This window comes from Lutjanus erythropterus, chromosome 22 (genome assembly GCF_056507025.1).
Source record: "Lutjanus erythropterus isolate fLutEry1 chromosome 22, fLutEry1.hap2, whole genome shotgun sequence".
Taxonomy (NCBI): Eukaryota; Metazoa; Chordata; class Actinopteri; order Lutjaniformes; family Lutjanidae; genus Lutjanus; species Lutjanus erythropterus.
The window spans coordinates 17,541,439-17,569,266 of record NC_139338.1 but is presented as its reverse complement, the minus strand read 5'-3'; the positions used below and the strand labels follow the sequence as shown (position 1 = coordinate 17,569,266).

The 27,828-nt window shown below is 40.1% G+C and overlaps 3 protein-coding genes across 4 annotated transcripts; 1 reads left to right on the top strand and 2 right to left on the bottom strand.

Annotated features, from left to right (window-relative positions):
* On the bottom strand, window positions 1-8,943 carry smo (smoothened, frizzled class receptor). Its single transcript, XM_084711300.1, has 12 exons — window positions 8,119-8,943; window positions 6,085-6,284; window positions 5,626-5,835; window positions 5,325-5,497; window positions 4,985-5,204; window positions 4,745-4,868; window positions 4,504-4,596; window positions 4,041-4,149; window positions 3,433-3,618; window positions 2,350-2,498; window positions 1,041-1,175; window positions 1-743 (listed from the first exon to the last, which is right to left on the bottom strand). Exons 1-12 carry the CDS (start codon window positions 8,378-8,380, stop codon window positions 121-123), a joined length of 2,484 nt encoding a protein of 827 aa, XP_084567426.1. The 5' UTR covers window positions 8,381-8,943; the 3' UTR covers window positions 1-120.
* Window positions 8,944-13,409: 4,466 nt separating this feature from the next.
* On the bottom strand, window positions 13,410-22,378 carry tspan33a (tetraspanin 33a). The gene is made up of 8 exons (XM_084711229.1): window positions 22,049-22,378; window positions 16,186-16,243; window positions 15,774-15,901; window positions 15,484-15,558; window positions 14,964-15,059; window positions 14,502-14,630; window positions 14,242-14,403; window positions 13,410-13,924 (listed from the first exon to the last, which is right to left on the bottom strand). Exons 1-8 carry the CDS (start codon window positions 22,148-22,150, stop codon window positions 13,823-13,825), a joined length of 852 nt encoding a protein of 283 aa, XP_084567355.1. The 5' UTR covers window positions 22,151-22,378; the 3' UTR covers window positions 13,410-13,822.
* A 379-nt stretch (window positions 22,379-22,757) lies between these two features.
* Window positions 22,758-26,491, top strand: LOC146306828 (uncharacterized). 2 transcript variants are annotated; one of them, XM_084710957.1, is made up of 8 exons: window positions 22,758-22,885; window positions 23,073-23,275; window positions 23,743-23,853; window positions 23,940-24,035; window positions 24,144-24,254; window positions 24,503-24,623; window positions 24,843-25,052; window positions 25,281-26,491. In XM_084710957.1, the coding sequence occupies exons 1-8, from the start codon at window positions 22,867-22,869 to the stop codon at window positions 26,306-26,308; spliced, it is 1,899 nt and encodes a 632-aa protein (XP_084567083.1). In that variant the 5' UTR covers window positions 22,758-22,866; the 3' UTR covers window positions 26,309-26,491. The 2 variants fall into 2 exon arrangements, with proteins under 2 accessions (XP_084567083.1, XP_084567084.1); XM_084710958.1 differs by having other exon boundaries at window positions 22,802-22,913.
* Window positions 26,492-27,828: the final 1,337 nt, after the last annotated feature.

Here is a 27,828-nt window from a genome sequence, read left to right as displayed (position 1 = left end):
TTCCATCTTGACCTCTGGGCACTCAGAAATAGGTGCACTTTAGTAAGAATTTTGAAAGTATCCAGCACTTTTTGTAGCTTACTGTCTGTGTACCACATAACAACATATGGAGCTTTGCTCTTAGAAGTCAGAGTCAGCATCCATGAGCTCCGCTTCCATTAAATTTGTCCGGGAGTGAACAGGTCCATATCCGGCCCGTCGGCCTGCTGGTACCCGAGCCACGTGGGCCAGCCTCTCTGACAGTCCGTCTGTAACATCCACCTCCCCAGGGTAGCGAGAGGGTCCACGGGGCTGCCAGGTGGAGCCAGAGGGGAGGCAGCGCGGACCAAGACCCAGATCCTCTGGGCGATCGTTGAGGGTTAGAGGGTCAGAGAGCAGACTGCGGCCATAGCTGTTCCAGCCACTCTGGTACTGCGGGTAGGGACACCTCTCCTCACAGGACAAGGGGTGGGAGGGTTGGAAATCTGGGTAGGACCCTGGCAGGACGTCCTCCTCCAGCTTCTGCTGCTGTCTCTGCTGTTCCCGCAGGTTAGCCACCAGGCTGGGGTGGCACGGCAGTTTGGGCAGGCGAGGCACGGAGCTGCGACCAAACTCACGCTGCCGATAGGGCTGATGGTCGACCACCTCGTCCGCAGGACGCACCTCCTTCTTCCTCTTCTTCTTCTTCTTTTTCCTCTTTATCATCTCTGGTGAAATTTCAGCCTCCACCATCCACAGCCTGTTCCTCTCCTCTGGAGGTGGCACTGTGGAAAAAATAAAGTTGGTGATCAACAGTTCTCGAAAGAGGGAAAAATAAAAAAAAAAGTGGATAAAAGATAGAAGAACAAAAGGAATGACAGATGGAAAGCAGGGATGAGGTCTGCAGGTATCGCAGTATACTGTGGTATGAAAATTAATGTGTCATGTATACTTTAAATAATGTGAAACTGCAATATTTTCTGAAATAGTTATTGAGAAAATCTCCGTTGCAACCCTAGAACAGATCATTTGAAATGTTCTGCATACATGTAGCAGTGGGCGTCAGAGTCTCCAGCTCTCACCTGGTGTGCCAGTTGGAGTAACAGAGATGTCCTGGGGCAGGATGGCACCTCGCCTGGCCACCATCTTAGTCACATGCTGCGCCCAAGCTGATGACACGTCATTCGATGGCTCATTGAGGTCAAAATTGATTCCAGCTATGAATACAAAAAGACAAACCACAAACTCTCAATTTAGGGACAACTAAGGACAGCTTTAAGTATACAGAATCTTAATGGCTCCCCTGTGGTGCCTCTAAAACTCTGAACTGTTCCAAACTAAACAAGCATGGTGGCAACAGCAGCCTCACAGCTTACATGAGCAGGGGAATGTGTCATTCAGTTCTTAGCTACAGACATAACAGTTGTCCTGACTGTGTTACCACAAAACGCCACAAAAAAGCAAATGGAATTTTTTTTTAGAATAACACAGTGGTTCACAAAAGGAGTACATCATTACATCAGTACAGATGGCCCCATTTTTGTCAGTGTTGGTTACTCCTTACCTCTAGCAGTATATATATACTCGGCTACATTGTAAATGAGGTCCCTACCTCAATGTATTTCCGAGTTTAAATAAAGGTTGAATGAATGAATATATCCATGTGTATGGCTCTTGTTTTTATGGGCCCAGGTTTTAAGTTATACATCAGTCAGCCAAGTCACCACAATACAATGGACATGGATGGCAATTTGTTTGTGGTGCTCACAGCATTGAAAAACCAAACTTAAAAAAAATGAATGAAAAGCTTCCTACCAACCAACCTCTGACTACGAAACCAAAAAATATCTGTTAATATGGAAGCCTATTTCCACCAATGTGATGAAAAAAAGATCTCAAAATAATGACTGAGATAGTAACATTATTTTGAGATAAGTCACTATTTTAAGACTCTAATTCATTATTTCAACAAAGATTGAATCAGCTTTTGAGATATTATGTAATTATTGTGAGATACCAACTCATTATTTTTCAAAAGGTTTCATATAATAACTAGGATATTTTTTTCATCACATTGGCAGAAATGGGCTTCCTCATTTAAGATTAGTGCAAAAATGCCTTTTTGTGTTTTGAGTGAAGCAACCCTTTACTATGAGGGTGAAACAGGGAGAATCCTATGAATAGTAAGCATACCAACATGAGGTATGATCTCCACTATAAATAACCCAAATAAGACAGCATGTAGTTTCAGTTATTTACCACAAGGTGGCAGTATTCAAACATCACAGGACATGGCTTCCAATATAACGAACACTTTATGTAACTCACTGCACTCTGATTTATCTTAAATTCTCACTTTAAGCTTCCTCAGAATGAATGACCTGGACTCACCCACTGGTCCATCATGAGACACGGTGTGCATGCTGAAGGACATTTCCTTCTCCGGGTCCTTATGAAGCTCCTTCCTCATCGCAAATGCCTTGGCAATCATCTTGCTCTTCTTGATCCTCTTGGGTTCATTGTCACTACGGCCAATAATCCTGACACAGGAACACAAGGCAGGTGAAGAAAGAGAGGACACAGACAGAGAGGCGGCATTTCCTCGAAGAAAATGTGGTTAGAAAGATGCACTAGTAACTGTATGTCTAATGCTATCATCAGCCATGTAACCTTTGGCAAGATGCTGATTTCTCACAGTCCTGGAAATAAAGGTGCTAACTAAAACCAACCTGCTTTGTGAAGGTTCCACTGTTGCAGAGATTCATCTAGAACTCACTCAGGGTGTTCTACTGAGAACCCCTTTATATTTCACAGGTTTTATCTTAAACACTCTCAGGGGATCTTGCTGATTAGATGAGTTCTTCACTGATTTTCAACAATCCTAGAAGAACTCTTTCATCTGAAAAGGGTTCTCTGGATTATGAAGGACCCTTGACAACCCCTTTCTTCAAAAAAGGGTTCTTCACAAACAAATTGTTCTGAGTGCCTTCATGAGAACCCCTTCCAGAGCCCTTATTTCTAAGAGCATGACATGTTGGTCATTCTAAACGAGACTTAAGCCTAAACTGATAACAGTCATTCCAATAATTACTGTTTTGTTTTTTTAAAGCTGGACCGAAATAAATTCCTGTGAGTAAAACCCAAGTCACAGCGAGCCCCTGTGAGCTCTGTTGCAAAACCAGGGATTAACACTGCAAATCTGAATGCACACACTCCGGAGACACAGCACAATTTTGCACAAGATGTGCTTTAAAATAATCAGGGCGAAAATCCCCAGTTTAACAGGGAAACCCAGCTTGGTTAGTACATGCCTGGCTGCATAGAAATTAGCCTTTTCCCACACGGTTATCATATCTTTAAAGCCATATATGGATATGGACAGGCACGTAGCCATGATGTGAACACAAGCAACAAGAAGAGACTGATTTCAACATAACAACCCACATAAAACACAGTCTTCAAATCCTTGCTTACTTGCACCAGGTCCGTTTCCAGATGAGGATGGTGGCCTTGGTCCAGACCCAGGTACTCATAGCGATGCCCGTCCCAAACATGGAGAACAGGTTGATTTTCTCCACCATCAGACTGGGCCGGTTCTTAATGGTGCACTCTGGTATCGGTTTGTTGGTCTGAGAGGCGATTGTCACGTTTGCTTCGCACCTGTTGAAAATATCACAGAGGTGATCAGTTCATGCCACATGTGCCTCCAACATCCTCCAGACATAAGACTGAGGTACATTGAAACGCTGGTTCTAGTAAATAAGCAAGTCTTTTACATGTCAGGGCAGGAGAGAGTGGTTTACATTTTTGAGGCTAAATTAATTCCGATCCAGCCAGTGTCAACAGTGTGGGAAAATAGGGCTGCATTCACCACTGAGCTGAGCGGTTGAGCAGCGGTTTGGAGTCTCAACAGCATCAGATTGTGGATTTTTGTGTGGAGGGTTTAGCTATGATGCAGACAGGTGTTAACCTTTGCTTCTGCTCTGTGTATTAGCAAAATGAATAGAGCGTGTGGTCAACAAAAGGGCAGCAAATTACAGGGTTTCTGCCACCGAAAAAAGGAAAAGACATTGCAAACTTACAGCACATATTCTCTGAAGCTCCTCTCCCATTCAGCCTGGTTGAAGAAGTCATAGAAGTGGCAGCCGAAGGTGATGAAAACAAAGCCGAAAGCGAGGAACCCAAATATGCCTGAGGAGGAGAAACAGAGCAGCCAATCAGATGTGAGACACCAGGCACTTCACTTCCAGAAGGATTTATACAGAAAGGAAGATTTACCTGGATTATGGAAAATGTGTAATAATGTGTAAAATCATGGTAAAAAGGACAGGATAAATTCATTTTGTTTCTTGCTTATTTTCCTCATTTCAAAGAAATTATCTTATATATTATATTATGCCAGGTCTGACTGTCACTAGCGTGAGTTTGGCTGAGGTTTGATGGGGTTACTTTGCTTTCTGAACCAGCTGTTGATACTGGATGAAAACTCGTTTAGGTCACCAGGATGGTGTGAAATGACAACAGATGACAGATGAGAAATCGTACCAAGTCTCAGCATGGTCTCGTTGATTTTGCTGGCTGCTTTCTCACTCAGAAGTCCAGGGTGGTTACTCTTGATGGAAAACAAAGTCATGACACCTAAAACGGAGAAATGTACTGAGTAAATCTGAGCAGTTTATAATCAAGTATAACAAAGCTTGAAAGATTTTGGAGAGAAGAGTTAAAACTGCTTTTCCAATGATGGTCACTATTTGACTTTGCTGTTGCTACTTTTTAAGTCACTCACCCCGAATGAGGAAGTAGCCGCCGACAACAAGCACCACTCCAATAGGAGCCAGCACAAACCCAGCACGGTATCTGTAGTTTTTGTAGCCCACAAAACAGATCCCACTCACCGAGTCTCCATCCACCTATGGAGCACAACACAACAGAGCCATAACGCATGAGAAAAGTGATCAAGTCGAAGAAAGCCGCTCTTTTCTCATGAGTGGAAAACATTTTTTAGTCTCAGAGTGTCAGATTCTACCTCAGCGATAGCGAGGATGGCCACAGTGAGGACGAAGGGGATGGACCACGTGACCATGTGGAAATAGGAGGTTCTGCCGGATAACGGCTGGTGGGTGGTGCCCAGGGCTTTGAAGGACGTGTGCCAGGCGTAGGTCAGCATGACAAACCAAATGACACCAGACATCAGGGAGTAGTACACGATGATGAAGATGGTGACACATGACAGCGTCTCTGAAGAGCTGTGGAGAAGAGAGCAGCACGAATGTTAGCAGATGACTGTGGTCAACTCACAATAACTACGATCATCAAGATAAGTGTTATCTATTTTCATGACTGATCGGTCGAAGACATTCGCTTACGAGGGCTCTCCAAGTCGCATGGTGTTGTCGCTCTTGCACACAATCTCATTACGTGCTCCATCCAGGAACTGAGCCAGCCAGCCGATACTGCCCACAAAGAAACAGGCGTTGATGTAGAAGAGAATGACGGCTGGGTAGCGGTTGGAGTTCTTCCAATCGGCAAGAAATGTGGCCTGAAACAGAGGAAATTTTGAAAGTCAGAAGAGGATTGAAAAGAGAAATATCAATTTCCCCATAAAAACCCTCTAATCAAAGCAGCTCCTTGCCACACAGAATTATGGGTACTGTAGTTATGTCTTACCAGCGTGAAGAAGGTGCAGAGGAGGGTGATGGTGCCGAAGTAAGCGATATAGGCGTGCATGTCATTGTGCTCCTCCTCGGTGAACAGAGGGTTGTCACACTGGATACCGCAGCCCTCCACGTCCTTGTACCAACTGGACTGGATGTCTGTCTTCACTAGGGGAGCTTCACACTGGCCAGATGTGTTGAACTTCAGCTTCTGCACCTCGTTCTAAGCACAGAGGACACACATTTGTGAAGCTACAACCAGCAAATGTTTTGATTTTTAGTTTATACACTGACACACACACATTAGTATGATATGAATAAAGTCATTTTCTGTTGATCAAATAATCAGTTAATGGACAATTTTTCAGTACAACTGGAAAATCCACAGTGGCTGCTCTCTAGTTGGCTCTGACCTCTGACCTGCAGTGAAAAAAGACAATGAAGTATCACATTATGTAATCACGACGCTCACCGAACAGCCCACAGGGAACTGGTCACATTTGAGGAAGTTTGGCCAGCCTCTCTCCTGGTCCACGATGCTACATGGCCGACGTGTCGCCAAACATAAGCTCTGGCTGGGCAGCTCAACTCGACCGTTCTCACATTTGGGCATGTAGACAGCACAGAGCAAAGGCTGGATGACTGACCAACAGCGAGGTGCGTTCCGTAAACCTATAACAAAAAAAAACAAAACAGTCTTTAAACTTACAGAAATGTTTAAGTTAGACCTGAGAGATAAACAACAACACATCAGCTACACTGAACAGGCTGATGGCGATCATTATTTTAATATATTAACAATCATCCAAACATGAAAGTCAAACTAATGATTTTTTGATTAATCTATTAGACGATTGAAAGAAAATTAATCGCAGACTACTGTAAGAATTGATCATTTCAGTCATTTCTAAGCAAAAATGATGTCTATTGATTACAACTTCTTAAATGTACGGATTTGCTGCTTTTCTTTGTTATCTATAATGGTAAATGGAGTCCAGAATTTTCTGACATTTTATGCATAAACTGATTAATTGAGAAAATATTCTGCAGATTAATTGAAAATATTTTGTAGTTCCTGCCCCGTTTTGGAAGATAACTGTCATGAAACAGAAGAAATATTTCTTGAGAACAATCCTGCTGAGGTGTGATCTTGTGGAATGTTTGAAATGTGTAAAACTAAGATGAATCTCTGAGGAGTCCAGCAGTGATACACCACTACATTTTGAATCCATGGAGAATAATCAACGTTTCCAACAATTTGACAGAAACTGTCAAAAGCATATTAAAATACACAAAAAAAATTACTTTGTTATTCAAGCTCCTGCATAATAAGGACTAGCATGGCAAACATTTCTCTTCTTCTGTACTGTAAGTTACAATTCAAACAATGCTCCTTAACACAGTAATAATAGTCATCACATTTGGGTTATTTGGCAGGACTTGACACCTGTGAGGCAGTGACCTGGCTCTGATAGGTCATTAGTGGGAGCTTATGAATGTGAAAGTCCTCTTGCAGAACATCTAGAAACCCTTTTATTAGTGAGACTCTTCTATTGTTTCCTCACTAACACCTACCAGTGATTTCCTTTGTTGTCTTTAATGGCTTTTAACTCTTCATTTCCTCCTCTCTTCCTAACTCTACTCATCATCACAGCCCATTGTCACACCAATTAACATTATTATCACATGAAAACATCTGGATCACAGTCTGAAGTTTATGTATTTATTTTTGAATTACTACAAAATAGGCCCCAAAGCAAATTTCTCACGACTGTTTAATGTAAAAACTTTTCTGAAACTGAGTTCACTGCAAGGTCCCCATATTATTCCAACAGAAGACAATAAAGTTTAAAGTGAAATTATAGTTCTTAATGATCACTTTCAACATTAATAAACAATGTTAATATTCATAATTACTCATTTTACTCTTTTTAATAACCATCTTTTGCATGTGATCTTCTACGGCCCTGGTGAAAAATAAATATGAAGTCTCAATGTAAATAAACAGTTTTGTTAGCATAATTAAATACACTTCTAATGAAGTGCACTTCAATAAAGCATACTAATAGTGATCACAAAGGACCTAGAAATAATTATACTTTTCAAAAGTCAACTATTTGCAATTTTGTATTTAGTTTTTAAAAGTACACTAATATACAACTTATAATACACTTAAAATAAAGTACATGTCTAGTTCGTGGACTGAAATACCACTTTATTGCAGCATTAGTGTAATTATTTTAAGTACATTTAAGTTGCCCTTGATGACATCTATTTTGCAGTACACCTTTTTAAAAAAGTAAACTTTAAATATTCATTACATAAAGAAAAAACGTACAAATTGTATTCTTGAACAGCTACTACTTTTTTTTTTTTACCTTGGGTACACTCATATATCTACTGTTACTAGAGTTTTCTGTTTGGATTTTAGGATGATTATCGGTCTACAGTCTATTTAATGAGAAGGATCATCTTTTAGTCTTTACATGGATGCATTAAAACTCACCAGACCACATGGTCAACTTCTCATAAGCCTCTTCTTGGGTGCTGGAGTCCTCAGCCAGGATCAGAGAGGTATGTGTATAAGGTAAAGGCGATCCGAGGCATGTGTTGTATTTAAGAGCCTCGCAAGTCGTGGTTTTCTTGCAGTGATCCTCGAATATGGTCCCGTTTGGAGACAACACTGCCCCGGTGCCCGAGAGCCAGGCAGCCCAGACGCACAGCATCCCGTAAAATCCAACAATGGGGCTCCGAGCCTGGGAAGACATCTTGGGAGAAAGATTCAACCGTGCAAAACTGAGATCACTGTGAATACTGGTGCTTTACTTTTCCCGTTTCCAAAGAAATGCAAAGTTTAAGCTTTCCTGATTAGATTTCGAGTAAGTTTCCATGGTGAGGTGAATATCGTTCAAAGTTTTCGCGCAGTCCTCTCAAACTTTTTTATTCTGCACTTCTCGTCCGATCCTTGCTGGATCCTCCTGAATTCCTTCATTATCCAAACTCCAAAAGCTCCGAAAACTGTCTTCAGCGCCAGAGAAAACGAACCATCAGCTTATAAAAAGACATAAAGTATTCCTTTGAAGCATTTAGGCTGGGTATGAAAAAGACATCAGGCCGAGAAAGTTGTAGATTCGCCCTCCCCCCACTTCCAAAAAACTTGCCATGAAAAAGTCTGGATCTCTGTAATAGGATCTCTAGCTCAGATGCACCACCCCCTTTTTTTCCATAGCCCCCCCTATTTATGCTGGCAGAAAAATAACATGATCAATTATCCCATATCTGTGTACACATCCCAAGGAGTGATTTTCTCCCGGTGAAGTGTCTGATGAGAGTTTTCTCTTGTGTTCCTGAAGCTGCAGCTCTGGTTGTGTCTGGCTGTTTTTTTTGTCTCTGGTATGCACATGGTGGGGGAGAGCCAGAGCAACAAAACCTCCCCTCCCATCCCATCCCCCTCTGCAAGTGGAAGAATGTGCCTTATGGCAGGCCTTCACAAAAAAAGTTTCTCATCTCAAGGACCCTCAAAGCAGCACGGACCCCCATCTGATGGGTGTACCTTCACATGAGAGGATAGTTTGTGCTGAATCACACATCTGTGTGATCGTGTACAACATGTCACCAGTGACGACGTCCAGACAATGTTTCTCAAGTTCATGAAAACCCTTACAGACTCCAGGTGGTTCCCCCAAACTTTTGTGAACTACTGATCTACCAAAACAATATACACATAACACAGCAGTCATTAATATAAACATGTTTAAAATTAGGGCCCAAGCCATACTGGATTTTTGGGGCTGATGCCGATACCAGTATTAGACAGCAGAAAAAAATGATGACATCAGTGTATCGTGGGAATATAAAATAAATACACAAACAGATTTTTGCAGTGATCCCTCAAAAGTAGTTAAGATTTGTGACAAAGAAATGGAGTGGAGACAGGATAGTTTAGAGTTTAACAGTAAATTTTATTGTCCAAAATGACAAGATGTGCATTCATAATTAATTTCAGGGGGGTGTTTCTGATGCTGTATTATGAACTTTTTGAATAACATGCTACAGCTACACAACAGACATATATAATACTTTACATTAGGGGTGTGCAGGAGAAACATCCATTAACGTATCATGATTATTTTTTCTCTGTTCTTTCTCTACATATCTTTCTCTACTGTGCTATGCAGTATCGCAATGATGCTGCTGAAATAAAATTCAGAAACTAACTGACATGTGATGTCCCTTGTTTTTGGAAATAGGACCCATGATGTACGGTTTCTAGAAGTATATGGTTCAACTTTTTCCTGCGGCCTAGTGTCAAAAAAACAAACTTATTGAATCACCTAAGTATCTAGCAGTATAAAATAAGGAGATAAGTCGTCCCAGCCCAGTATACATTATATAACCTACATTACAATACCTCAGACTATATCAATGAACTGTACAACTAATTGTGTAAGAAAAATCCAGAAAACTAGTGCTGTTGCTCCGGATGACATGATATGTGTATTACATTTAATTTAGGAAAAACGCACAAGACCTGTTAGTTAAAGAAGACTAGAGTAAAAATATATTTCTTTTTTTCTGTATATTGTTGGCTGTTTGTCTCAAGACGATGACAGTCAGAATGCCTTAATAATTGTGCAAGACTGACATTAATTTTTGCAAATCCATTACATGTGTTTTGTGGCAGTAGTGTGCATGTGAGTATCTGTGTGTGGGAGGAAGGGAATGGAGGGACAAAGCTAATAACTCAAAGCTACATTAAATCAGTTTCCTTTGGGACGTCCATGAGGGACTGTGCTTCCTCTTGTGATTAAGGTGGCTGCGAGAATCTTTAAAAAAAAAAACTCCTAAACATAAAATATCAACATTAACACAAAACTCACACATGATAACAAAGTTTTATGCTCATTTGATCAAGTTTATTTTCCTGAAATATGCCAGGATACAACTAAAAACAAATTCCAAACCGGTCAAATTCTTCGCCGTGGCGCTGTTGTTATCGCATTAATTGGACAGTGCACTTGTGGTATTTGCATGGCTGCAGATGCTTTGTTTCTCCCCCGGTGTTCTGAGAGTAAATCTGGGTTAACTCTGCTCCCTCCTCTCACTCTCTGTGTCTGTCTGGGCCTCCTTGAAATCCACAGCAACATGGCCGCCTGAGTGAGTCAGAGGCAAAAACCAGGGACCACACACAGAGCCCCGGAGCCCAGGCCAACACACACTCACTCTCACACACACACACACCAAAACACACTCACTATCCTGAGAGACTACTAGAACTATCCAGAACTGTCACTTTTTCTGCTGCCTTTCACTTAATTACAACATGTCGCACCTCTGCTGTCTTTGAACGTACCATCAGATTGGTGACACAGTAGATTTTCTTAATGCGCTAAAGGGAAAATCCTGGCAAGAGGAGTAACGACAGCTTTAAACTAACACAGAAATGTCATGTTTAGATTGTGGACTTGCGTCAAAGACTGTTAAACATGCAGGACTGTTTCTGCTCCCAAAGATTACAGGCGTCAGGTTTCAGGCTGGGAATGTCTCTCAACTGCAGGTTTTCATTTGCCAGGCGGAGAAACGGGGTGGAGATGAGAGGTGGTGTTGGTTTGTGCTTCTTCACAGTTGCATTAGACCTTTTGGCAGAAGGTGAAGAATAAAATTGCTCTTCACTCAAAGGAACCTAGAAGATTTGCCTCAGAATTGAACGGGATTAAATGCTGAAATTTACAGCTGATGATTTTCAAAGACACAAAAAGCACACTTGTGCTGAACTCAAATCCCAACCAAAAAAAACAGTTAATTAGAGCTACATTTTCCTTTGCTGTGGAGCAAATCAAGCTTTAACTGGTACACTCTTAGAAATAGGGGTTCCAAAAGGGTGAAAGGCTCTACCCAGAACCATTTGCTTCTGACTAACTGGTTTTGGAAGAAAGAGTTCTTCAAGGATTGCTAAAAGTTTGGGTGTTAAAAGATTCTCAACCGCAAATATTCAAATAGTTACCCATGAATCAAATGGGACAATTTAAAAACTGGTAATTAAAAAAAATAAATTGATGGATGACCACAAGATACATCAAAGAGAATCCAATAAGTCTTTGCCTCATCTGTAGAATACAATATGGTTCTTCCTAGAACCCCTAGAAGACAAGAGGATCATGGGTGAAAGCCTTGGAATACAAAAGGATTCCCGGTAGAACTTTCTAGGTGGGTTCTGGATGAAAAACTTAGGAGAAAAAAGGGTTCTGTAGGTAGAACCCCCTGGGCAGGTTTTAGATGAAAAGCCTGGAACACAAAAGGGTTCTCGGAGGAACCATCTGGGTGGGTTCTGGAGGAAATGCTTGGAATATAAAAGAGTTATTTGTGGACCCCATTGGGTGGGTTCTAGATTAAACCCATGGAATACAAAGGGATTCTTGGTAAACCCCCTGGGTAGGTATTTGATGAAACGTCATCATAGAACAGTTCTCTGTAGAACCTTTCATAGGGGTTTCTGGGTGGAAGCTTTCACACAGGGTTCTAGGTATAACCCTTTATGTTGGGTTCTAGGTAGCACCCTGTATAAGCGTTGCAAGTGGACCCTAACCCTAACCTAAAAGGTTCTATCAGATACCAACAAGAGTTCTCTGAGGACAAGCTAAAGAGAGGGTGAACTCTATGAAGACAGCAAGTAGACGGGGTAAGATTAAGATTAATTTTGTAAATCTTGTTTTTTTTTCCTCAGTTGGAGAACCACAACCGCTCTCTGCTCACTGATTGGTCACGGAATACAAACTTGGCCCTTAAACAAAACAACACTGCAGCACCTCAGGCAGCATCACATAACTGTTTTCTTTAGTGGTGATTTGGGAATTCCCCACTCCCTTTGTATTTTAGTCGAAAATGATTCCTAAAAAAAATGAAAAAGGAAGAGGCGAGAACAGGATTCAAACGGTGCGTACAGGACTGAGAGCATATCAGCCACAACACATGTACAGAGTGTGTGTTCAGAGCCTGTGTGGTTTGGCAAACATTTACTGTACATGTAATGGCAGCATATTGAGACATACAGCCCACAAAATACAGCAGCTCTGAAGCCGTGCAGGCAGCTGGATAAAATGTGAGGAGGAGATGACATCATGTGCAGTGTGAGGTCTCAGCAGGACAAAACCAAGCTGCCCAACACGGCCCTGTTACTACAGAGAGCCAGACCAGTGGTGCAAACATTGTCTTTACAATCAATTGCCAACTGAAACTGAACACCTTAAAACAATTATATTATCAGGGGGTATTATGCAGGTAGACTATTACTTTTTTTTTTTGTAACAGGTTTACATGAATTTCTGGGGCCCAGAGGTAAATCCTTATCATATATAGACTTGTGAAAGGTTATAAAACTATATGACAACTGCCATGATGGGCACTCACAAGTAAGGCACTGGTTCTCGACCCCCACAAGGTGTGAGGCCTGTTTGAGTTTAAAACTTGAAAAAAATATACAGCTGTCTATCATCTATTAATAAATATTCACACAAAGTAATCTGCTCAATATTCATCCAGAAGTTTTACACAAACCTCCTGCAGATATTGCATTTACTTTTTATAAAAGGGGTCCCTTAAGGAAAAAGGTGTTTTCGGGTACGCATTGCTAATACCTGTCAGATGCATCTTACAGATGCTAGCAGCCATAAGCAGCAGTACTGAGCATGTGAAAGACTTTCTGTATGACATTCTTTTATTTAAAAAAAAGTCTACAAAACCCATATATGCATCACAGATACAGTTAACAGCAACAATATGTAGATATGCAGTTACTCCCACACTTGTTTGGCATTTTTGACATAAAAAACGAATGATAAAAAAAGCATATATTTTACTGACTGCAGTTCTTAAAGAAAGGTCAATGATCCCGTTCATGTGACCATGAGCACCAAATAGCCCCCTTCCCACTGCTTTGGGTAATAGCAACTACTGTATAAAGTTTTGTAAATACAAGCATGGTCTGTGTCCAGTAGGCGGCGGCAGAGTCATATCTGTCTGTTTCCTCTGTGCGTCCTGACCTCAAACTCCATATCCAGTGTTTGTAACCACATTAAAGGTTTGTCCACGTGCTCGCTTCACACAAGTCTTGTGATTTTAGGTCCGAGAGCGAGGATGCTGGTCAATCCAGGCTGGCAAGCACACCATGTTTCTGGTGCTGTTCGTCAGAATCTGGCCTCATCTGACTGGGGTCAGCTCCACGGGTCGTAACGGTGCTTCTGGTTGTAGTTCTGGAGCTCGATCTGATCTTTGATCTGGTTGATCAAAATCTGAGACAAGAGGATGCCGACCAGCTGCAGAAGAGAAACCACAAGCAGAGGGGCTCAGCAGCTGGCTATAACAGTTAGTCTCTGCACTGAAACGTACAGGCATTATTTGACATGACCTCACTCAAATTACAGCAGAAACTTGTTTGACTCTTCTGGTCTCATAAATGTCTTTGGTAACATATCAAATGTGAAACAGAACAGAATCAGAACATAGTGAAGACACAAAATCTGCTGAGTTTCCTCGCATTTCATTTTGTGTGAGGTTGACCTACACTTTTGGACAAAATGCCTTGACCATAAGAGGCTTAAGCTCAATGTGTGTGTTGGTGTGTATATCCTACCTGAGGTATGGCCAGTCCCAGTGCGATGCCTCCCAGTAGAAACATGTTAGTGTGGATCCAGTTCACCAGTTTGTCTATGCAGCCATTGGCATGGATGATGGTTCCAGCGTCAATGTACTCTCGTAACTGCACATCGTGCCCACACATGGTGTTGATAACCGTCTGCTCAAGTACACATACAGTTAAAGGACAAGTATATAAATATTCACAGGTAAAAGAACGCTACAAAAAGGTATCAGCAGTCTTGTGAAGATGGTGACCTTATCTTGGGAGATGATACAACAGGAGAAGGGGACGGAGCAGCGTTCTCTGCTGCGGTTCTCGTCGCTGCAGTTGAAGTACATGTTCTGGGACCAGTCGGTGTACGTCACACCACCACAGCAGCCAAACTGGGGACACATACAAATATCTGAGATAGAAGACAATTGAAGACATGATTCAAATGTTTTTATTGTGAAACCTGACTGTAAAAGTTACAGAATATGGTACTGATGTGTCATTTCTATATAGACAAACACAAAAACACAGGAGAAACATAATCCTTACATCTACAATAGATACATAAATCAGAAATAATTAGGGAGAAAAAAGGAAAAACATAACATGTCAAAACCATGAGTGGTCCCGGGCCACTAATGCCCTGGTATTTATAATGAAAAAATAATGATGGCCTGCAGTACAGTATATATGATATAAAGTCTGCATTGGGACTAAATCCTCACCTCTCTCTGACCAAAGTCAATGAGGTTTTGCAGATCGAGGTCCTCTCTGTAGTGGACGATGGCTTTATTGATCACCTCTGTCACTTTATTCCGAGCCTTATAAGAGAGAGCATTAAAAAAAAGAAAAAGAAAGAAAATTTAAGTGTATGCACTGAAAGATTCACCTTGAATACACAGACTAGCCACATAAAAAGTAGGTTATAGGTATGTAATAATCCCAAATTGTATTTCTACTGTCTTTCTGATTGCTGTGTACTATCAGAAAACTCACCTCTTCTGATGATCTAACAAAAAAACAAAAACAAAAAAACACATCTAACAATCCTATCTATGACACAAGCTGCTGTTCAATTCATGAGTTTATTCAAATCTTGCATCAGTAGCAGAGAAAACCCAGGAGAGGGCAGTGATTCCCCATTTTTCAGAAAAGGACAATTAAAGCAAAGTCAAGCCCAGGATCAACTCTTCAAACAAATTTACATGACTCTAATAGAGGAATTCCTCCGTGTTGTTTCATTACCTTATCAGCAAAGATGAAGCCCAGGACCCCAGCAACCAGCTGGAGCAGGAAGATCACCGTCAGACAGATACAGAACTGTGAGGAAGAGGAGGAGGAGGAGGAAGAAATTGTTACAACAAGGTAAATTGTCATCTAGACTTTTAACAACTTCTCTTTTTTGCCTGAAACCTTTTATGCATCTGAAAAAGTACCTAAAGTATGTCCCTTTTCTCTGATTGTGCTGTAATACTCCAGACCTCTACCTCTTTTCTCTGTCTATACAAAAAAAAAAAAAAAACCTCGTGACTTACTGTCTGCAGAAGGCAGATGTTTTCTCGTAGGGACCCCACACAGCCACAGAAGGTGATGATGAACATGAGGACCCCCACGACCAACAGCATTACAGCGGGATCCACTGACAGACACGACAGAGCTGCCTCTGAAAAAGAAGAAGAAGAGAGGGGATCAAAGACTGAAGTGAACAGCGTGCCTGTGTCTTTTTTACTCTGAATGACTGAATTATTCCTTTGCAACAGTAACAGAAAACACTTACAGAAGTGTGTTTTTATGCTTATGCAGCTCCCCACTCTATTACTTGGTGAAAGCAGCAGCAGGGGCACAAAAGCCAAACAGCAAAAGCACAATCCTGACACTGAATACTCCCACTGTCTCACACTAACCATGAAGAGAGCCTGTATGCTCTTTTACTGAAGGAACGTTTACCTGCATGCTTCATCATGCGGGCGTACACGCCGATTGATACCATCACCAGGGAGATTATCTGAAGAGAACATAAAAAAAGTAGATTTTTTTTTTAAAATAATTTGTGCATTTCAAAATATTAGAACTGAAACATAGAGGGAAACCACACATATGTTTATACTTGTCCAGGGAGTGGCATATTCACAAGAACTCTTAATCAGGATATGTGAGTCACAGACAAGTCTTTACTGATAAAATAAAAGCTAATTTCCCAAAATAATCACTCCAGGAGATTCAGTTGAATCTCTGTTAAACGACTAGGGAGTCATGAACTTTTCATTAGAAGTGCAGATAAGGAGATTCTGCCTTTCACTCTGCTTCCATTTGACCAAATCGACCTGGCAGCAATCTGTACCTTTCTCTTAAAAAAAAAAGAAAAAAAGGAGCCTTTCACACAGCGCTCCTCTTTCGGTCTCAATAGAATAATAGGGAGCCCTCAGAAACACTCTTCTCACCCTGAATGAAATGGATCCAGTTACCACAGACACCGCACCCTCTTGGAGTGGGAGGGCAAAGCTAGATTTGTCTGGCCCCGTTTGAAAAGGTTTGGTTTCACAGTGAATGAAAACAGACATGACACCTGAAGCAAACACGCTGAGTTTTTGTAATAAGGTGTTCTGTTGTTGTATAAATCTGCAGCTCTAATGAAACATAACTTCCACTGGTTACATAAATGATTCAAATATTTGGTTAATCATTGCTGTGCCAGCTAAGAGCCACGGTTATAACTAAATGCAGACTTTCCATGACATTTTCTACGATTACAGATAATCTAGACGAGAAAATGAGCATGCATTTGCAGTAATATGGTGTGTCCTCCTGTACAGAGCCCATTTCAGCCAGAGGCAACAGAAAACACAGCAACACATTCCACATTGAGGCGTTTCAAGTTTTTACACATCCTATCGTGTTTGTACATGGCCAGAAGTCATGTTCACAGCTTCAGCATGGCTGACTCACTCACTCATACAGCTTTGTGAACTGAAGAAAATGAACTTCAAACTGAAAACACCAGAAACTTCTTGTCTGTTTGTGTTCTCAGTAGATTCTTAGATTTATTTTAGGTCTCCTTTTCATTCAGGAATTTAGTGGAATCAACTAATTCAACTTTTCTCAAACACAACTGCAATTTTTCTAAATGAAGTTTGACTTAAAAAATGTATTGTTTAGATTACAAAATTGTCTCAACTTGTCTTCAATTCAGTCCAGTCAACTAATTTTTTTAAGGCAGCCCAGACACTATTTTTTTTTTATTTTTTCACAGTGAAGAAAGTCCCTTCACAGTCCAGTGAACCAGGGAAAGTTTAATCTGCAACGACAGATCTGATTTAAAATGTTGTAAGTCAGAAATCCCCTTAAGTTTCACTCCCTGAGTGCCTGACACTGAAGCCCGCTGATATGAACTTTGGTTTGTTTACAACCCACTGCTGCTAATTTTTACTGAAAGTGAGTCCTTTACTTTTAAAGTCTAAAACTCAGCAATTATTAACATGTTCATGTGGGGGACAAAATCCCACAGTCAGATGGTGTCTGTCTAGTAACACAATCACCTGCTGGGTGCACCAAAGCTTGTTTGAAAAGGGAAAAATAAAACATCTCACTTAGTTTCCTCCAGTCTATGGCAAGCCGTTTTAACATTTAATAGATAGGCTGGATATGTATTGCAGATATCTGTAATTAATTTCTTCCTATTCAAAAATAACATTTCAGATATCCACAAAGTAATTCTTCCTATACACAATTATCATTTCAGATATCCACAATGTAATTTTTACTAGGACAAATGACATCACTTTCCCCATTCATGTGTATGGGGTTTGTCATTACAGATATCCGTAATTAAATTGCAGATATCCACAACTCGCATTGCAGATATCTACATCTGAATTATGGATATCCCTAATTCCATTTAAAGATATCTCCAAATGACCTTAATTCAAGATATCTGCTTTGTTTTTCGAGATATCTTAAAATGAGTTTTACCTAGCCAGAATTACATTATAGATATCTTGAGTTGGAACTACGACTAGTCAAAATTATGTTGCAGATATCTCTAGCTGGGATTATGGATAGTCATAATTCAGATGTAGATATCTATAATGGGGTTGTGGATATCTTGGAATGGATTTTGATTAGAGATATCTCGAATTGGAGATATCTTTTACCTGCAATCTACCTAGTCAGAATGTAATTGCAGATATCTTGTATTGGGATTTTGACAAGGCGAAATGACATTGCAGATATCTGTAAAAGTGGGAGGCGGGAGCATATGGCAAGCCGTTTTAACATTTAATAGCTAAATTTGACTATCCGGAATCAACATTATAGATATCAATAATTTCATTTTTACTAGTCGTAATTATATTATGACTAGTAAGAATTTTCATTGAAGATATCTATAACTTTATTCTGACTAGTCAAAAGTACATTTAGAGATATCTGCAATTCAATTTTGACTAGTCAAAACAGAATTGCAGATATCCGAAATGACGTCACTTAAACCGACACTCGACTCGTCACACATCCTAAATGACAATTACAGATATCTGTAATTCAGTTTTGACTAGGCGGGATGAAAATTAAAGATATCTCAAACGTAATTATGACTAGTCAGAATTGTTGTGCAAGACGTTGCGCATGCGAGGCTTCCCATTCGTTGCTCATTATTATGGCAAGCTTTCCATTGGATACTGGCTCAGTAAACAAAACAATTGAACAGTGTTAGAAGAAGAAATGCACACAAAGAAGAAAAAGTAGAAGAAATGGCGGTTGCTGTTGTGGACAAGGTTGTCAGAAAATGCCACGAAATAGAACGAGCTTATCGCCAAGGAATTTGGTTTGAAGGGTTTTGATTGATTGAATAGGAAGCCCTATAGCCATACACATGGCAAGCCGCTCCTACCACCCACTTGCTCCCGCCTCCCACTTTTACAGATATCTGCAATGTCATTTCGCCTTGTCAAAATTCCAATACAAGATATCTGCAATTACATTCTGACTAGGTAGATTGCAGGTAAATATGGCAAGCCGTTTTAACATTTAATAGCTAAATTTGACTATCCGGAATTAACATTATAGATATCAATAATTTCATTTTGACTAGTCGTAATTATATTATGACTATTAAGTATTTTCATTGAAGATATCTATAACTTCATTCTGACTAGTCAAAAGTACATTTAGAGATATCTGCAATTCAATTGTGACTAGTCAAAACAGAATTGCAGATATCCGAAATGACGTCACTTAAACCGACACTCGACTCGTCACACATCCTAAATGACAATTACAGATATCTGTAATTCAGTTTTGACTAGGCGGAATGAAAATTAAAGATATCTCAAACGTAATTATGACTAGTCAGAATTGTTGTGCAAGACGTTTATGGCAAGCCGTTTTAACATTTAATAGCTAGGCTGGATATGTATTGCAGATATCTGTAATTCATTTCTTCCTATTCAAAAATAACATTTCAGATATCCACAAAGTAATTCTTCCTATACACAATTATCATTTCAGATATCCACAATGTAATTTTTACTAGGACAAATGACATCACTTTTCCCATTCATGTGTATGGGGTTTGTCATTACAGATATCCATAATTAAATTGCAGATATCCACAACTCGCATTGCAGATATCTACATATGAATTATGGATATCCCTAATTCCATTTAAAGATATCTCCAAATGCCCTTAATTCGAGATATCCCTAATTCCATTTAAAGATATCTCGAATTAAGGGCATTTGGAGATATCTTTAAATGGAATTAGGGATATCTCGAATTAAGGGCATTTGGAGATATCTTTAAATGGAATTAGGGATATCCATAATTCATATGTAGATATCTGCAATGCGAGTTGTGGATATCTGCAATTTAATTATGGATATCTGTAATGACAAACCCCATACACATGAATGGGAAAAGTGATGTCATTTGTCCTAGTAAAAATTACATTGTGGATATCTGAAATGATAATTGTGTATAGGAAGAATTACTTTGTGGATATCTGAAATGTTATTTTTGAATAGGAAGAAATGAATTACAGATATCTGCAATACATATCCAGCCTAGCTATTAAATGTTAAAACGGCTTGCCATAAACGTCTTGCACAACAATTCTGACTAGTCATAATTACGTTTGAGATATCTTTAATTTTCATTCCGCCTAGTCAAAACTGAATTACAGATATCTGTAATTGTCATTTAGGATGTGTGACGAGTCGAGTGTCGGTTTAAGTGACGTCATTTCGGATATCTGCAATTCTGTTTTGACTAGTCACAATTGAATTGCAGATATCTCTAAATGTACTTTTGACTAGTCAGAATGAAGTTATAGATATCTTCAATGAAAATACTTAATAGTCATAATATAATTACGACTAGTCAAAATGAAATTATTGATATCTATAATGTTAATTCCGGATAGTCAAATTTAGCTATTAAATGTTAAAACGGCTTGCCATATTTACCTGCAATCTACCTAGTCAGAATGTAATTGCAGATATCTTGTATTGGAATTTTGACAAGGCGAAATGACATTGCAGATATCTGTAAAAGTGGGAGGCGGGAGCAAGTGGGTGGTAGGAGCGGCTTGCCATGTGTATGGCTATAGGGCTTCCTATTCAATCAATCAAAACCCTTCAAACCAAATTCCTTGGCGATAAGCTCGTTCTATTTCGTGGCATTTTCTGACAACCTTGTCCACAACAGCAACCGCCATTTCTTCTACTTTTTCTTCTTTGTGTGCATTTCTTCTTCTAACACTGTTCAATTGTTTTGTTTACTGAGCCAGTATCCAATGGAAAGCTTGCCATAATAATGAGCAACGAATGGGAAGCCTCGCATGCGCAACGTCTTGCACAACAATTCTGACTAGTCATAATTACGTTTGAGATATCTTTAATTTTCATCCCGCCTAGTCAAAACTGAATTACAGATATCTGTAATTGTCATTTAGGATGTGTGACGAGTCGAGTGTCGGTTTAAGTGACGTCATTTCGGATATCTGCAATTCTGTTTTGACTAGTCAAAATTGAATTGCAGATATCTCTAAATGTACTTTTGACTAGTCAGAATGAAGTTATACATATCTTCAATGAAAATACTTAATAGTCATAATATAATTACGACTAGTCAAAATGAAATTATTGATATCTACAATGTTAATTCCGGATAGTCAAATTTAGCTATTAAATGTTAAAACGGCTTGCCATAGATTTGTGCAGAGATGTGTACGGTAACATCAGCACATGAATCGATGAAAGTTAGTGTTTCTTGGCAACTGAGTATGTCAAGAAAGGGACAAGCATGAAGTAAAACCACAGCAGGTTTGTTTACTGAGTGTAGCTGCTCTAAGCATTGACAACAACAGGCCAAACAGGTTCTGAGCTCAAAATCCCCTAGGACAAAAAAAAAAATTATAATATGTTCCTGATTTGGAAGGTAAGAATGAAACTCATTCACTTTCAGTTTGCCAGCTGTGTATGTAAACTTCCCTTTTTATATTTCCTGGACACTGTTTCACTTTTTGTAAAACACTAAAGTTAATTATTAATAACTAAGTCAAATAAAGCAACGGGGACTTCAACTGTCACTCAAATCTACATCTTACATGTTTAAATTTTAAAAAGTAGTAAAGTCTGACAGAGCTGAAACCTGAAATTCTGAGAAATATCCTTGCTTTGACATGAATAAATAATTTAATAATAATTAAGCTACCAGAGAGCGGGCACAATAATTAACCTGCACTGCACACAGAGAATAATAAATACAGAGATATTTGTGACCCGTTGAGTTTAACAACAGAAGAAACACTCACCCAGAAAATGAAATTAAATATGAACAACAGATATTTGACAACTGGACTGACAAAGCTGTAGTCCTCGTCAGATCCAGGTGCGCCTCTGCGGTTTCCTCCCATGGCGACAGGAATCCAAGCGTTGACCAAGTTTACAAAGCGCACAAACGAGCAGTTTGCTGTCAAAGAGTTTAGTGAGCCAAACTAAAGACTCGACGGTATAATGATGAGGAGGAGCTGCAGGTTTTCTACTTGATCTGACTCGTTCAGTTACAGTGAAGAGTCGCAGGCTGCAGCCAGCGGCGCTGTGTGGGCAGCTCTCACCCACTGACTGACACACTGAAGGGGCGTGAAAAACTGGGTGTGTTACCTTTGTGTGTCACGTCTTTACCGGTGACTGTGTGGTAAAACGTGAGTAGGAGCTCCTGGATTTAAAAGAAGGGTCACACGACTGACCCTGTGGGTTTTAAGCAAACCAGGAACACTTGGTTACTTTATTTCTATGATTAAATGGAATATTTAGAACTTTTCTTTTTTCCATACTTCAATATACAGAATGCAGAACGCGATACCTCTGACAATTTGCCTCCTCTCCACTTTCGTTCACTTTTTTTCTTCTGTACTATTGTTCTCTTATATTTCCTCTTATTATGTCTTCAGACATCAGAGTAGAATAAAATCACTGTATTAAATACGTCCCAGCTTTTGTTTTGAAAGGATACGCACACGGCACGACCATTTTCATAACATCCGCTTTACCCGGAAGTTATTTATGCTCTGTAAAATGAACGTAGAAGTGGTATTTTGTTCGTTGTTTCAGCGGTTTTACTGTAAAAGAAATGGCATGGAAAAGCAAAGGTTTGTGTGAATACTTATCTACTTATCTGTGAGTTTACGCAGACAGTCATTTTAACCCAAATATACAGTTTTAAAGGACTTTTTTAAGCTAACGTTAGCTCATGCTAATGTGGCGAAATAGCTTGTAAATGGTTATCTGAGCCTTTAGCCCATTCATTCGTACGTTTCTCTCAAATGTTCTCTCCAGGGTTCCCTCTTCCTCCGGCCTCCTTACATCTCCTCGTCCCTCCAGTGAGACTTATGTCTGCTTTCATGTGGCAAGTGGTCCAGCAGCGCAATGTGATGCAGTATGACAAGCTGGTGGACTTCATTAGTTTGGCCACAGAGGTCATCCCAGAGATTCTGAGTCCCAGTCAGAGAGCTCAGCTTATCTTGGGCCTAAGAGGAAGGGTGAGGAATTTTTTTTTTAGGTATATAGGTATTTTACCTCTCAAAAACAGCAATTTTATAACAGGTTCATTCAAAACAAATCTTACTGATCAGTATTACAAAAGACAAAAAACAGTTCTGACTTTTCAAATGTTTTTTTCTAATAAAGTTAATCAGACATCATAAATATACTTTAGCTTTTATAGAGCATTTTGCCATTTCATCCAGTCTATGCTGATACCAGTATAGAGCGATATAGTATGTGAAAGGTCAATATTGGTAGATAAGTTATCAGCCCTAATATTTATTGTGCATCCCTGCTTTGTTTTTTGTAGTTGTCTTGTAATGTTGGTATGTATCTTTTTATTGGGTATATGTACATTTCAGCCTACCGTTGCCCTTTCTCATTATTGAAATCAATATATATATTTTCCCTCCCATGTCATGCTCATTTGAGTTCCCTGACTTTCACCTTTGCTCCGTTGCAGCTGGTTCTGGAGCTGTGTCGTGGTGATGGTGTCGCCCACCTGCAGACCATCCAGAGCCACCTGGATAAAATCCACGCCTGCAGCGCTGAACTGAGCTGCACTGATCAGATGGTGGGTTTTTAAAGAACATTCAAAAGCTGCTCCACAAGTAGTTGTTGAAACCTTTCTCAACTTCTTTGTTGTCCATTTCTTGATAGGCCAGCACTGATCTACTGAAGACCTCTTACACCAACTTTGCCAGCCTAGTTCAGAACCTTTTGAATGTTCCTTATGAAAAGGACTTCTTCTTCCAAGTGAGTCTATCTGTGAGAAATCCCGATCTCTTAAACATCTGCACCAACCATTTACAGTGGTGATGTGTTCATAATAATCTAAATCCAAAGCTCTGGCTGTTTCTGCAGGAGGTTTTTCCTGCAAACTATGGCTCCAACTATGACCAAAGATTGCGTCAGCTGGTGTCTGAGTTCCTGTCTAGGATGGAGCAGCTGCTGCCCATACCAGACCTGCAACAGGTAAACTAACAGCAGATCACACAATTCTAAACTGAAGACAAAAACTTATTGACATTTATGTTACATGTACAGAAATATACCATATACCTCACACTGTTATTATCAATCCTGAATAATACGTGCTATTACAACAGCCATTTTAAATGAAATGAAATGTGTCATTAAAGGGATAGTTCAGGATCATATGAGTCATATGAGCAATGCACTGCTGTGGACAGGGGCAGCAGATAAATGTATTTGTGTTTCAGACAGCTTCATGGCTCACTGAAACAACATCTTTGTCAGAAGAATTTGGACTGCATCTGTCTGAACCCTTTGCCCTGAAGACTCTGCTGCTTCATCACAGACAGTTGGGGACTCTCAGCTCTGGTAAGTTCAACAGAAATGACGAGAGGAGCAGAGTTTTTTTTGTGTAGTATCCATCTGTGTAAAATATCAAGGTTGTGTTTTGTTGTTTCCTTCCTGCTGTCTTGCTCACTTTCTTACACTGACATCTGACAACAAATTTAACCTTTTAAGAAGAATGAAAGCTCCCATCAGAACAAGAAGTGATTCAAATGTGTAAAAATGCCTCTTCCTCTGCTACAGCTCCGTCCAGCTGTGAGGAGGATATCATCTTGTCCACCCTGGCCCTCCCTGCTCCAACCGGAGTGGGCAGGTTCACAGAGCCTGTCAGTGAGGATGACGACTATGACAATGAGGAAGAGACGCTGACACTGGAAGATTTAGAAGAAGAAGAAGACTCAAGTCAAAGCTCAGACACCGCTGCAGACGATTGGCTGCCAAAAAAACAATCAGGTTAGACAAAATCAGCTGCAGTGCACTCTTAGAAAAATGGTTCCAAAAGGGTTCTCCCTGAAGGGTTGAGGTTCTACTCAGAACTATTTGCTTGTGAAGAACCGTTTTCTGAAGAAAGAGTTCGTTCTTTGGATTCAAGGATTTTTTGTTTATGGTTCCAGTTAGCACCTTATTTCTAAGAAAGACTGTCTTATTTGACTAACTTGTTGTTCTTCATGCTGTTTTCAGGTCGTCTGTCCCGTTTATTCATCTGCCCTCAGTGTTCATTTGTTCACCGCACAAAAAGGAAGGTCCAGGAGCATATCCAGAGCGAGCATCACGTAACAGCTCCCAATCAGAAAAAAATATCTGTGAGAAAAGCCAGGGTAAAGAATCCACAGAAAAAGAAAGACTTGAAAGCTGAAAAGAGGAAAGTAGAAGGAAACTCTGAGAAAAAGAGCAAACGAAAACAAGAAGATGGTGTTGAAAAAAAGCGGGAACATAAGCAGAAGGACAACTTGGAAAACAAGGAACGACGTAGACGGAAAGAGCCGACGGGGGAAGACAAAAGGTTCCTGAGCACTCGACCTGTGACCAAAAACTTTACCGAGGAAGAAACCAAATGCCCAAAGTGTGAAAAGGTTTTTGAACATCCGAATCAGCTGAAGACTCACATGAGGCTCCACAGCTTCGCACACTACTGCAGCCAGTGTGAGAAGGGATTCACCAGCTCGTCAGGTTACTATCAGCATCAGAGACTCCACAAGAGAGGGAGGATATTCACCTGCAGTCAGTGCAACAAGGGATTCCTGTGTAACTATTCACTCAAGCAGCACCAACAGCTGCATGACGGCCCCTCCAACCTGTGCACCATCTGTGGGAAAAGCTTCAGCAAAGCAGGCATTGTCAGACACATGCAGATGCACAGAGGGGAGAAGAACTACTTGTGTACCACGTGCGGGAAGTCGTTTTTGTCATCGGGGGAGCTGCTGCTGCATAATCGCTCTCACACGGGCGAGATGCCGTACACCTGCACCCACTGCGGGAAGGGCTTCTCCAGCAAGAGTCACCTGAACGTCCACACACGCTCGCACACGGGGGAGCGTCCGTACCTGTGCTCAGAGTGCCCGAAGCGTTTCCTCACGCTGAACTGCCTGAAGAGACACACGCTTAGTCACAACGGGGTGAAACCGTTTAAATGTCCCAACTGTGAGAGAGAATTCTCCCAGCAGGGGAATCTCAAAAGACACCTGGCAACTCATAAACCCGACACGTAATACATGAACACGGAGCCTTCGGTGTTGTTGCTTCATCTTGTCAAGATTTTTATGAAAACCTGTGTAAAAATGAAATTAACTTTATTTATACGAGAAGAACAAGAAAATGTTTTTAAAATGCTTAAGTTATTTAATGTGTATTCACCTGCAACACTTAGAAAGTAAAGTAGTTGTTATTCCCCTCATGTACTTTGGTTTCCTCATTATGTACGTTTACGGGTTTCATCACTGGTTAAAGGATGAAAAAAATATAGCTGTTACAGCTTTCCAAACCATATTGTACTGTAATACAATACTGTGAATAAATCAGAGATTTTGCATTGACACAATCATTGTATCATCACAGGATACAATGTCCATTTGTTAATCCAATGAGCTCCAACTCGTGACCCAATTTCCAGAGTCGTACTGTAAAAGTTGATACTGTGACATTGTTGGAGTTCAAACCTGGAGGCTTGTCTTCCTTATATTACCCTGCTCTCACTCTCCCTTTGTCTCCATGATGCTCCATTTTTGCCTCAACACAGTAGAGCTCACCTGAGGAATCTTTAACATCCTAACAGGTGATTAATGTGTTTCCCAACATCAGGGTTTGGCATTTTGAAGGCCAGTGTTTTCAAAGTAGTAGCAGCCCGGAGTCCTGTTGATACAAGAGCATCAGATTTTCAGAATTGTATCCATTTTTGTGTGTATGCAAAGGAGAAAACTAACAGTTTGGGGTTGTGTGAGTTCATATATCATACAGTAATTGTGAGCCTTTTATCTGGACACAGCACAATAAAATTTCTTACCTCGTCTGCAGGAAGTTTGAAATAGGCTCAAATGCAAAGCTGTAGACGGTGCTGATTTTCAGTCGTGATTCTGTGGTATAACAAACAGGTGTTGCAGTCAAACAGCAGATATCTACAGTACTTATTTAGTTTCCAAATTCTTTTCCTAATTTATTGTAAACATAACATAAAGTCACATTAACAACACAGAAATTCAACTAATTGCTCAGTGATTCGTTTTTCTGTAGAGAGAGTCAGGGTGCTGCTGTTGTCCATGTTGGCTCTCTGTGACACTAAATGGAATGGCATCTTAATTAATATCATTGATAACACCTGTGTTTACCAGACTATTTCATATCAGTATGGGCACCTTTATGTAAAACAGGTCTAACTAACTCAATTACAATTATCTCCAGATCATAAATCAAAGTATTGATTTATGTGAATTCTCCTTGGTTAAACAGTTATCAACTATTACAGTAATTTTGATATTTGGTCTTCCCAGAAAAATTGTGGAGAACGTGAGCTGAGACATAAAAGACATAAAAGGAAAGTGAAAAACACAGCTGTAGGAAATGCAATTTATTTGCAATTTTTTAATAACATCATTCCTCAGATAAAAATGCAATGTTACAGGAATATACATCAGATATTAATTTAAAACTTGCTTTCAAGGGACCATACAGTCTAAATATACTTTTTCCTTTTTTTATTTACTGGTAGCGTGCGTTATAAGCAAGACAGACTCTG